At 28.4% G+C, this 12,503-nt stretch overlaps 1 protein-coding gene across 1 annotated transcript; it reads left to right on the top strand.

Annotated features, from left to right (window-relative positions):
* The first annotated feature begins 3,253 nt into the window (after positions 1 to 3,253).
* LOC25493418 (protein RGF1 INDUCIBLE TRANSCRIPTION FACTOR 1) lies at positions 3,254 to 9,455 on the top strand. Its single transcript, XM_013601914.3, has 4 exons — positions 3,254 to 3,621; positions 5,354 to 5,428; positions 5,555 to 5,713; positions 8,965 to 9,455. Exons 1-4 carry the CDS (start codon positions 3,400 to 3,402, stop codon positions 9,220 to 9,222), a joined length of 714 nt encoding a protein of 237 aa, XP_013457368.1. The 5' UTR covers positions 3,254 to 3,399; the 3' UTR covers positions 9,223 to 9,455.
* The last annotated feature ends 3,048 nt before the right edge of the window (positions 9,456 to 12,503 follow it).

Raw genomic sequence — 12,503 nt, 5'->3', positions numbered from 1 at the left:
TCTCTAGAATCACTTTTGACCCTCCAAAATTAAATGCATGGTTGGTTATGTTTTGACAAAATATAATTTTGAGTAAATTGATTCTGACTAAGAGTGAGTTGCAGGTAAAATAATTTATGTTTCGATACACATGTAAAGTGATTTATGTTTTCGATACATTCAAGTAACAAAAGTTGAATTATAAATTTGTAAGTTAGAATCAAATCAAAAGCTACAAATAGTAGCTTCAACTAGAATTGTTTTTAATCTCCAAAATTGATTTTAAAAAAAATGTTAAACATAAGTTAGAATTCCTTTTGCCGCTTTAAAAGCACTTATAACTCATTTACAAGTGAAGCCAACACTCCACTATGTCTCTTAATTATGAACTATTATAAACAAAAATTTACATTTTAGATTCATTCAATTAATTATACCATACATTCCCAAAAACGAGTTGAAGAACTATATGTTCGTTGGAAACAAGTGCACTAACATCAGACAATTGATCACAAAGAAACTTAATGTGTTGGCATTATGATGAGGCATCGAGGAATTGCTCCATGGTGACACAAGAGAATTTTTGTTGTCAAAAAAATGTTGAAGAGACAGGCCCATACTGTTTGTACGATAGAGTCACGTTCAATAATGGTATGAAGAAGGTCAATGAATATAGTATCATAAATCCACTACAAAACAATGACATCAAGACGTTTTCCTAGAGTTGGGTCAGTTTCTTTGATAGAGGAAGAGGAATAGCTAAATTATATTTACATATAATTATACGCCTGTAACAATTGAAAGAAGTTGATAACATCTAAATACACGTTAATTGAATTGATAAGAAGACCATCTTAGAGTATCTTGTCTTGTTTTTCATTTTAGGGTGCTATCATGTGTTTCTAGTACATTACCTAAGGATATTAAAAAAAGAAATTTTAAATTAAAAATGATATTTTATAAACTTTTGAAAAATTGACGCACAACTTCCAATGTAATACTGTTATATACGCTCCGTCTCATATTAAGTAATACAGTTGATACTGCCGTACATATCAATGCATAAATTTGATCTTAAATAATTTTACTAATCTCTTAGAAAAAATTATAAATTTTTTATATTTTGAAAGTATGCATATAGACGAATCCAACGACATCTTATATGATATTATTTATCTTGTATATTAGTAGAAAAATACGGTCAAAATATGTTAGATCAATGTTGCACAATTTCAAACAGAACATCTATTGTAGGATGAAATGAGTATTTGATTTCTTACTAATGCTTCTAAGACATTGATTTTCTTAATTTTAATCTACATTTTTTTATCAAGAAAGTCGATGACAGTAAATAAGCGAAACGTACAGGGTTTAAACTCAAATGTCTTATACAATAGAGAAGTGTTATTTGAACAATCAATTTGGTTGACAACTTGTGTGACAACTATAATTTATAAAGAAAAGGTAGTTATTTGCACGGAAACCAAAGCAATAGAGAGAAAAAATAAAAAATTATGTGAGTATGAGAGAAAATTGTCACAAAAATTATCACCAAATAAATGTTCAAATATCATTTCACTGTACAATATCCCTAAACTCACGTTGACTAATCTCCACTTTAATTACTTCAAAGTTATTATTACCCATTTATAGTTCATCAAAAGAAAATATACTGATCCTTTTATATTAAAAAAAAAAAGTTATACTGATCCAAACCGAACAGCAATTTTTCGAAACAAATATAAATATAATAATGCTCATGCTCTTTTGTTCATTGGAAATTGCCTATGCGGTCATCCAAAATGATAAACATCAAAGTGATTATTACAAGTTAAGTTATCACAAGAAAAAAACACGGGTAATACTTGGATGACATATAGATGGGTGACATTGGTGATATTACCCAATCTCAATGTCACAATGTTTGTGAAAGAAATAGAAACATAAATATTATGACATTGTGATTGGCCAATATCACCTAACTCTATGTCACCCAAATATTTTTCAAAAAACACGTACACGGTGATTATTACAAGAAATTATGAAAAGCCTTATTGTGTTGAAACCATAGACCACTACTAATTGCATGTTATGTTCACATTAATTTCCCCTAAATAAACTGTTTTGCAGAGTATTTTGTTTAATTTCTTAATTTTTTTTGGTATAGCCCTCTTTTCTGTACAAAAAAAAAAAACTGTTCACGCTAATTTAGTCGAACGAGATGAGTGTGTCAAAGTAAATTTTTGCAAATGCTTCATTTGATTTTAATTTTTACAACATCACTGTTAAAATTTTATTTTGTTAAACTCAAATGAACTATAATTTGTTTATGTTTTGTTAAAAATTGAAGAAGAACTTGACAACAAAAATTCACTAATTTGGCTGGACTTCCTAGAGCCACTCACCATTTCTTGAAAGTAATTTGGTTAGCTTCGGTTTGGACTATTTGAAAAGAAAGAAACAACCGCGTTTTCCAAGATACAAGTTGTGACCTTTTTACTTTAGCCGAAAAAAGTGAAATTAAATTTTTTCATGTGGCTGAAATCATCTCAGACAACTTTTATATATGATTATCATGATTGGTGGAAACACCCGGTCCCTTGCATGAGTGTTATTGTGTAATGTGCTTTAACTTTTTGTTGGTGCTCCTATTTGAACAGCACCTCTATGTTGTATGTTGGTAGGTTGGTTTACTTTTTGCATGTCTTGTGCATGGTAAATTAACTTTGTCTATAATATATCTCATTTTAGTTTGTTTAAAAAAAACTTGACAAAAAAAATTATTTCAAAAAATTGAAGAAGAAAATTATTACTCTCTACGTCTTTTTCAATATATGTTATTTTAGCTAAAAACATTGTTAGTTTTATATCATTTTACAAATATCAATGAAATATTATCGTTCTTATTTTTTTATTATATAATTTGCTATTTATTTTTTTAAAAGGATAGTTTACTATTTATTACTCGCTATTTTTACCAATTCTTTTAATTTCTCTTTTTGTATTATTAAAAAATGATAATTTTATAAAATAATTTATAATTTTTTCTTTTAATGACATTTTTTAATTTGTGTAAAATTTCGAAAGTAATATATAACTTAATATAAAATCAATAACCACTTTATAACTAATTTGAAAATTCGATTATTTCTTAATTTCCAAAAAATAGATAAAATATATAGGTTCATTAGTTTAGGGTTCTTACAAAAGTAATGATGAGTAAGAAAAATGAAAAACAATCCTCCTAACCTAACCTAACCTAACCAAACCATTCAGTTGACATAAACAGAAAACTTTAGTTCATAAATAACCAGTTTTGTTCCTCACAAACCAAACCATAGAACTAGACATACACAGTGATAGAAACAGAGAAACTTTGGAAAAGAAAAGACATAACAAAGTGGTGTTGTAGAGTGAGACATGAGAGGAAGTGGAAGTGACCCATCATCAGAAGCAAAGGGAGACATGAAAGTGAATCAGAAACCTGCATGGTTAGAGAGGTTAATGGGTGAGACATTCTTTGGGGGTTGTGGGGTCCACCAGAACCAAAGGAAGAACGAAAAGAACATCCTTTGTTTGCACTGTTGTCTCACCATTTGCCCTCACTGTCTCCCTTCTCATCCCTCTCACCCCCTCCTTCAGGTACTAGTAACTTAACTTCTATTATGGACCTTATCAACTCCAAAATTTTAAAGGGTCTTTGCAAATTAATTCATGTAGTTGTAGTAACTTAACATTCTTTTTTTCCTTTCAGCTGGTTGATCATTTTGTGTTGGATTTGGATTACTTTATTCTCTTATAAATGATTAAATTCAGATTCACCTATATATATGTTCTTCAATTAATGAAGTTTTTTGAACAATTTTAAAAGTATTTTTTCAATATGTTGATGATGATTTTAGTCGCTGAACTTTTCATTTTTGATATGGATTTATACTTTGTTTGGTGCCTATTTCTGAATACTTCCTTCAAATTCTTGGGAAGAGGATAATTGAGTCAGGGATTTTTTGTTTAAACATCTGGAAATCTGCAATGTTATCGATACATAACATTATTATTTTTTAATAAGAAAACACTATCTATATATCCTTGTATAAAATTCAAACAAATCACACTAGATTTGCTTTTTTTTTTTCTTTCTTTTCAGTGGGATTCTAACATAACATAGTTTGTATTAAAAAAATAATATTAGAAATTGTGTTTCTAATATTTACTCATTTTAAAGTTCTAGGTTCAATTGTATCTTGTTATTCCCTCTGCTAGATTATTATTATTATAGTATTTTCAATACCTTAGTTCTATACTCTTTCTTTTAATTTAATTTTTGGTTTTCTAGAATTGACAAGGGCTTGGTAAATTGAAGTCACCACCACCACTAGACACTAGTGACCAATTTTGTCTCATTGTGTTTGATGTTTCCCAGATATCACTGTTGATGCTGCTTAAACACAGTTTTCCACTTTTTGTTTTCCAGGAGGGTTCACCATGTCTTGTATGATTAATTTCTACTTTTATGTTTTGGTTTCTTTCCCATTAATGGAAGATCCCTGCAACGTTCCTTTCATTGAAAGCGAAAGCTTTGACCCAAATTCTTCTTCTGTCTTTCTACTTCAAGTTTGGAAAGCCCTACTTCCCCCAACTCTAGTTTTTATTTTTAGGACATGTGCATGGTTCCAATATAACATTAACCAAAACTTTATCCCATATCAAATATGGTTTTTATTTTTAGGACATTTGAATCGAATTTATTGATCTCTAATTTTATTTTTTTATAGCTTTTTTAGGTTTTTCTCCACCTTTAATTATCTCCAAATGAAAATTTAAATTAATTCAATAATTGTTGTAATAAAGAATAATTTAATGGTTACTCTTGCACTCCTCCCGTGCCAGATTATAAAAGTTTGTCTCAAATTAGAAGTCAATTTGCAAAAAATAATTGACCTAACAATGAAAAATTAGTATTTACTTTCCTACTATCACTCTATTTATGATTTTTGTTTCTTTTAATTTTATTATTTGTTTTTCTCATGCTATTATTAATGAAAAATAATGTCTTGTATTGAATACTTATTTCATAAATAATATTTCATTGGATGACATTATTTTCATCTCAGAAACTGTCACATTTCATTCATATTTTTAGTTTGAGTTCTTCGTATATAAATTAAAACTAAAACTCAAAATGTATGTGATTTTCAACAAGAAGTTTATAAGATGGATAGAAATAGAATACTATGTTAGGTAAACAATTTTGTGATGATATGTAAATATGGAAAGTTGTTTTTTTGCCTGCTTACTCGTACTCGTACGCTCATTTTTATAATTTTGTAGTATTTGTATGAATGAGCAATAATGTGCGACAATAATTGTGCAGGTGAGAAGGTATGTTTACCATGACGTGGTTCAATTGGGTGATCTTGAAAAGCTCATCGATTGCTCGAATATTCAGGTCAAACAAATACTTACTACTCAATCAATAAATAATGAAAATTAATTATTAGAATTAAGCAATATTAATTGATTAATTATTAGCATAGGTAGAAATAATATATGAGTTGGTTTGGAATGGATGCAGGCATATACGATTAACGGTGCGAAAGTGATATTCTTAAATGAGAGGGTGCAGTCAAGGTCATGCAAAGGTACTACTACTGCTGCCAATGCCAACTCTTTCTGCTGCACTTGTGACAGGATTCTTCAGGATCCCTTCCATTTCTGTTCTCTCTCATGCAAGGTAATCTATGCCTAATTTTTGTCTCATTTTCATTTTTATGTCTTTCTACATATATACTATCATTTCCTTTTGGCCATTTACTTTCACGTACAAATTACCGGTCAAGATCCAAATCTTTTTTTTCAACTTTTGTAATAATATAGTACAAATATATATATCCTTTGGTGATTATCAGATAATGAAGTTTTATGTCATTATTCTCAAATTATATAATTTGGGAAGACTAAAACTACTTTCGGTATAACGTTGATCAACTAAAATATATACCGTTAAAATATTCTGTTACACCTTTGAGGTCATATTTTCAAGACTTTATGTTTTATCCACATGCACATATATGTGTGGATCAATACGTGGTCCGTGTTATTCTTTTTAAAATGGATGCATTTTTGTGTTGACGGTGGGGATCAAAATCTTAATTTAATTATATTCTTTTTATATTCTAATGAACCAATATTTATTAGAATTATTGTGAATAATTCTAAGTTAGGGTTGAACAGATTCATATATGTAAAATAAATAAATAAATTTTATATGCTTTTCTGTAATAGATGTGAAAAATTGCAAAAGAACAGATGCTTAAAATTAACTAATTTTATATTAGTACATTTTTTCAACATTTTCAATAATTTGTACTCATTTAGTTTCAAATTAACTAATTTGTCATTTCACACATATTAAGAAAAAATTCTTATTAACTTACTTCCGCCACTATTATAAGTAAAAAATCGTTTTTAGGTTCATTGAATAATAACTGATGCATAAGTTATTCAATGAATTTAAAAATTGTTTTTTTTTTCTTGTACTTCGAAGGGATTTTGTCTCAAGGTATGTGTCAAAGAATCTAAAAATGATAATCTTACATTAAAAAAAAAAAACTTTAAATAGTTAAATGCACGATTAAGACAACTATTTCTATCTTAAGTTTATTAGCATATGCCCTAACTCTTAGGTCATATGTTAACATTTTCCTTAAAAAAGTTATATAAATAAAATAGAGAATTTTTTATTTTATTTTAATATTAATATAAAATATTGATGTAATTATCTGTTTCCATAAATGCAAAGTAAAAAATGTTGAACTGAGGATGCTGAAAGTGGTATAATTGAAAAAAAAAAAATTAATTGTGTTAAAATTTGAATAAGTCAATTATTTTAGGATAATTTCTCTTTGTAAAAAGGTCGGTTATTTTGAGACTGAAATAGAGAAAGTACTTAGAACAAACACATTGATTGCTTTTGACCCTCTTAATTTTTTCATATAAACCAAATAAATCAGTTGGGTATTCGGGATTCACAAATTCGTTAATTTCAAGAATCATTTTCAATTATTCGATTTATTAGATCCTGAATTTTGATGAACTTTTTTTTTAACGATTCATGGAAGAATGAATCGAGGAAAAACATACAAGATGACATTTCACGTGGGAAACCATGGAAATTTTTTTTTTTTTTTTACCATTAGATTAAAGAGAAACATAGATTTTATGATGGTCAATCCACACTATATACTTTCCCATCATCATCTTCAACTTGATAAAAATGCAAATCTGCAATTCACCACCACCAAGAGACTGCAATCTATACACATCTTCATCAATTTGTTCTTAAAAAACCTAGAAAATTAAAATCAAAGAACAATCCAAAACCCATCTTCATGTAATTAAAATAAAAATAAAAACAGGCTCTTTTAAGGAACAACAACAAAAATTATATTGAAGAATAAAACAACCACAAGGCGCGCAAGTATACGTAAAACACAAAGGTTTAATGCAAACAAGAAAATAAGCCACAATTAGTCTGAAATTGATTAATAGCAGCAGCCCCCTACATAAAAATCCAAAAGGCTAGCCAAACTTAGGTAGAAACACACTGATTAATAGGATTTTTTTTTGTTGATAAAATGAAATTGAATTAGGAGTACTAGTATTATCCATTGCTATAAATTTATTCTTCATTACCATTATTACGAAAATTAATATAATGGTATAATGTTTGTGGATCTATGTTCCTCTTTACCATTATTATAAATTACCCAATTCAAAACAATATTTATAGTTACCTAGATCTCAAATTCTAGATCACAGATTTTAGATGAGTGGGAGGGAAGGGATGAGGAAAAGAAAATAAATGAGGTTGTTTGAGTGGTTGGGTAAGCAATTTTACCCAAATTTGAGTAGTGATTTTCGTGCTTTTCTTTGGATTGTAAATGAAGATGGAAGATGAATATCTTTGTGGATATTTGACTTTGTAAAACCATTCCTAAAACTGGACAATGTTGCCCAATTATACTACGATCCTCTTTGCTGTGTTGGACTTTAAAAATAAAGTTTTTTTTATTTTTAAAAGAGGTGCAACACAAGGATTTTTTATGAGGTTGGATTATAAAAATATAGAGTTAATAATAATACATGCATTTTGAGTTTTGATGAATTATCATGGGGTGTAATAGGACACGTTTGTAATTTTTGATAGATGGTTTGGATATATTGCAAATGTAGTTGAATTGTTCAAATAATTATAAAAAGTGTGGAGTGTTACTAAAATATTAAAATATTGAATGAAGTTTATTTATAATTATACCATTAAATATGATGTCTTATGTATGTTCTTATTGTGTGTTTCGTTCTTCGGTGTGTCCATTTGAGAAAAGATGGAAGAAATTGATGGTAATTAAAGAGGATAGTGAAGAAAATTAAAGTTAGTTTAATGTAGAACTGATTTTAGCTAACTCAAAAGTTAGAAATTATAGAGAAGTGCGTTTGGAGGATGTAAGCGATTCTCGATAGTCAAATCAAACATAATGGAAAACTTAGTTTTCACGACAGGGGAGAAATAGAAGCCCTTTTTGCTTTTTAAAAGCCAAACCAAACAAACGTCAAGAGGTTTGAACACCTTAAGCTATGGTCTAACTTCGCCACTTAAATAAAAAATAAAAATAGGTATTTATTAGGATAGATTTGAAAGAAAAATAATTACTCCTTGAAAAGACTAGCCGCTAGCCTATCTATCCTCGGAACTTAAAACACCTATGGGATTGGTTTTTGGTCTATGTCTTTATGAACTAACCAAGTGTCTTTCTCTTTATGAAAACCTCAAATGTGACAGTAATACTCCACATAAGTAAATGCAGGTAGAACTTTGCTGCTTTAATTAATTTTTCTGTTTTTTGGGATGTGCATAAAAATGTGTTAAAATATTTCATTTAACACAACATAAAAACATTAATATATTTGTATAAAATAATGCAGGTTGATCACATGGTATACAAAGGTGAAAGCTTGTCCAGCATATTGGTACATCGATTCCATGAATCCCATTTTTCATATTCGCAATTCGAGGGTTTAAGGGTAGATAGCTCAGAGGTTATTGATGAAGATAATACCCAATTTGTCCCTACCAATACTGAGGAGGCTACAAGCCGTTCTATGAACAACAAAACCAATGGTTTCTTCCTCTCCCTTGGAAGTAGGAGAAAGGGTGCTCCTAAGAGAGCTCCTCTAATCTAGACCACTAGTGCAATGCAATGTTATTCAAATTCAAATGAAGACCATGACAAAGAAAAGGTGGTATTATATTTCAATATAGCAATATATATTAATTAATTAGCATTGGGTTATGACCAAATAAATATTCGAATGTTTTGAGTTTCATTTTATCATTTTTAATAATAATATGTATATAGATTTTATGACTGATTTCCTTGCATTATCTTATGAAGATTTTCCATTATCATCTTCAGTTGTCATAGCACTGCGTTCGGATTACCTACATTAATAAATGCAAGTATTTATACTGTACTAATAAATCTCAGTGTTGATTTGAGATTGATTGAGTCACATCAAATCATTTTTTAATGATTTGAAATCGAAAGGCTAATATTATTTAATAATTAATGTATCACAAATTCAATGCATAAAATCTAAATATATTTGTCATTGGTATAAGTAAAAATCCATTATTTAAATTCATTAGATAAATGATTATGGGGTCTTTTTACATCACTTATCTGATAAATCTAAAATGTGGATTTTTATTTATAATAATGACTAAATGATATTTGGTAGTGCTACTTCTATATATTAGGGAAAGTTAGACCACATTGTAATAATCTCTCATCTCTAATAAGCTAGTCCTAGTTTTCTCTCTAGGTTTTTTCTTACTGTTTCTTCATTGAGGGGTGGTTTTGGGTCAATTCTTGATCTAAAATCACCCTTCTTCATCTTTTTCTCTCTATTTCAATCTAAATAAGTGATTTTCACATAGATTTAGGTTTTTTTCTTTGTGATTTCATCATCTAAGTGTGGTGGTTTGTTGTTCGTCGTCTTGTGCAGCGTTGTTTCATTTCCCGTCTTCGTGCGGTGTTAATTTGATTTATATTGAAAGATCGATTATTCAATCGAAGATTTGGGCATCAACGTTGCAAATCCGGAGGCCATGGATATTTCGGTCACTTTAATTTTATCATATATTTTTGTAGACATTATGTCGTTATATGCTATTAACTTGGATGATGTGAGTTTGTTCGCAGATTCATCTTTTACGTTTTTAGCGGTGTTGAATGATGTAATCTCTCGATTTGAATGAATGAATATGATTTTGTTTTTGTCAAAAAAAAAAATTAGACCACAAACATAAATTTTTATTAACCAAAATTTTCTTGCAACAGCACTCCATATGACTCGATGTGGTACTTGACAAGGTGGAAGTTTAAAAAATGGAGAGATCCTAACTCCCAACAAGCACAATAAGTTGTCTTATAGCTGATAAATTCATATGATTAAAAGATATGTGTTTGTAACCAAAAAAAAAAATGTGTTTGATAACCGTTATTTTCTTACAAGTTTATGACTTGTTTTGACTAATTTTAAACATTTTTTATACTCTAAAACACCATTTTAGCTTCGTTGATGGGGTTCAAAAGCAATCACCTCAAGAGTAAACATTTTCATAGTCCGGCCCTCGCCAAATTCTGAAACTGCAGAGTACCCAAGTTTAGCTTTGGTTGCTCAATAAACCTCTCAAATTACTCAAAAGATTTTGAAAAAGTCGATGAAAAGTTATTAAGCACCCACTCACAGTGTGATGCTCGCTTGTAATCAACATGTGTTTATTTCATTTGAAAAAGGAAACATGGTCTAGTTTGTGCTACATTAAAGTGAGCTAATTTATCATAAATACCCAAAAACACCATTTTTTTAGAGGGTTATGTTAAGGAATCTAAATAGAGCAATTTTGCATTGAAAAATATAATATTTTAACTTTTTAAAAGTCGATTACACGATTTTTGATGCATATATTTCTATAATAAGTTCCTTAATACGTGCCCACAAGTTAATATTTTTCTTTTTGGTTCAAATTAGATTGATATGAATCTGAAGACTAAAAGAATTTAAGATTCAAATAACCAATAAAATAGTTAGCATTGAAATTGAATTTGCAACATGAATTTTAACTATCATTTAAATATCACTTAAGTTTCGAGCGAACATTTTTATAAAATTTGACGAACAAAAATATTTTCAAAAAACAAAAAATGAGGTATAATAAGAAGCCTAAAAAACTTGAGGGCCTAAAGCCATTGCTTTAGTGACATCCCCTTATGTTAGCCCTACCAAATAGATCACCAACTTTTTGATATTAAGTGTATCTTGGTGATTTTTTTGAGGAGAAAGTTTTTTATTCTAGAATTAATTTTGACATATTTTATCTTCCCTTAAATTTAATTTTTACTTAATAGTAAATGTTAGAAGTTGTAATTATAGAATTAATTTTAATATTTAAATTTATTGTTAAATTTACTTTTACACGAAAATATAATAATACATAAATTATTTTTAACCAGAAACAATTCATTCACTATTTGCAATAATATTTTCTCCCGAGCATGAATTCTATAAAATAAAACGTTATTTATAGGGTTAAATATGTTTTTAGCCCCTATAAATATACCAACTTTTCGTTTTAGTCCCTCTAAAATTTTCCTTCAACTTTTAGTCCCTTAAAATTTTTTCATCTTCACTTTTGGTCCCTCTTTTAAAGTAAACTCATATATAGAATTAATATTTTTTTAATGAAATTTTCCAGAAAAATTCATAATATTATAAGAATCTCTCCCAAAAAAAATTAGAATTTTTTAACAAAGCATGAATTTAATATGAATTTTTATATTTTTGAAGGTTAAAAATTCATATTTAATTTGTGTTTTGCTAAAAAATTCTAGCATTTTTTGGGAATTTTTTTTACAATATTCTTAACATTTATGCACAATTTCATTTAAAAATACAAAAATTAACTTAAAAATAGGGACCAAAAGTAGCGATTGAAAATTTTATAAGGACTAAAAGTTGAAAAAAAAATTTAGAGGGACTAAAACGAAAAGTTAATATATTTATAGGGACTAAAAATATATTTAACCCTTATTTATAAAACACTTGTGATTTTATCCTATTTAGCTCTTTAAAACATATAAAACAGAAAGAGTTGGCCATCGTACTAATAGTAGCCAACCAGTCTAACCACAAAAATGGTTTTGTGAAAGTAAAACACAGGAAGTTGAAGTAACTTAAGATTGCAAATGCTTTTATTATTCTCCAAGCTACCTTGATTCAAATCTCTTCTACTCTATATAAAACCATCCACTATCCCTTTGCTTTTCATAAAATCCAAAAGCAATATACAAATCTATTCCTTAGCTCCTAAAATTCATCAAAATGGCATCAAGCAAATCCTTAATCACAACTTAATTTACTTCTTGTTGTGACAATGTCAAGCATGAACCTAGAAGCTC

The sequence above is a fragment of the Medicago truncatula genome, chromosome 4 (genome assembly GCF_003473485.1).
Source record: "Medicago truncatula cultivar Jemalong A17 chromosome 4, MtrunA17r5.0-ANR, whole genome shotgun sequence".
Taxonomy (NCBI): domain Eukaryota; kingdom Viridiplantae; phylum Streptophyta; class Magnoliopsida; order Fabales; family Fabaceae; genus Medicago; species Medicago truncatula.
This window is presented reverse-complemented; position numbering and strand designations above follow the sequence as displayed.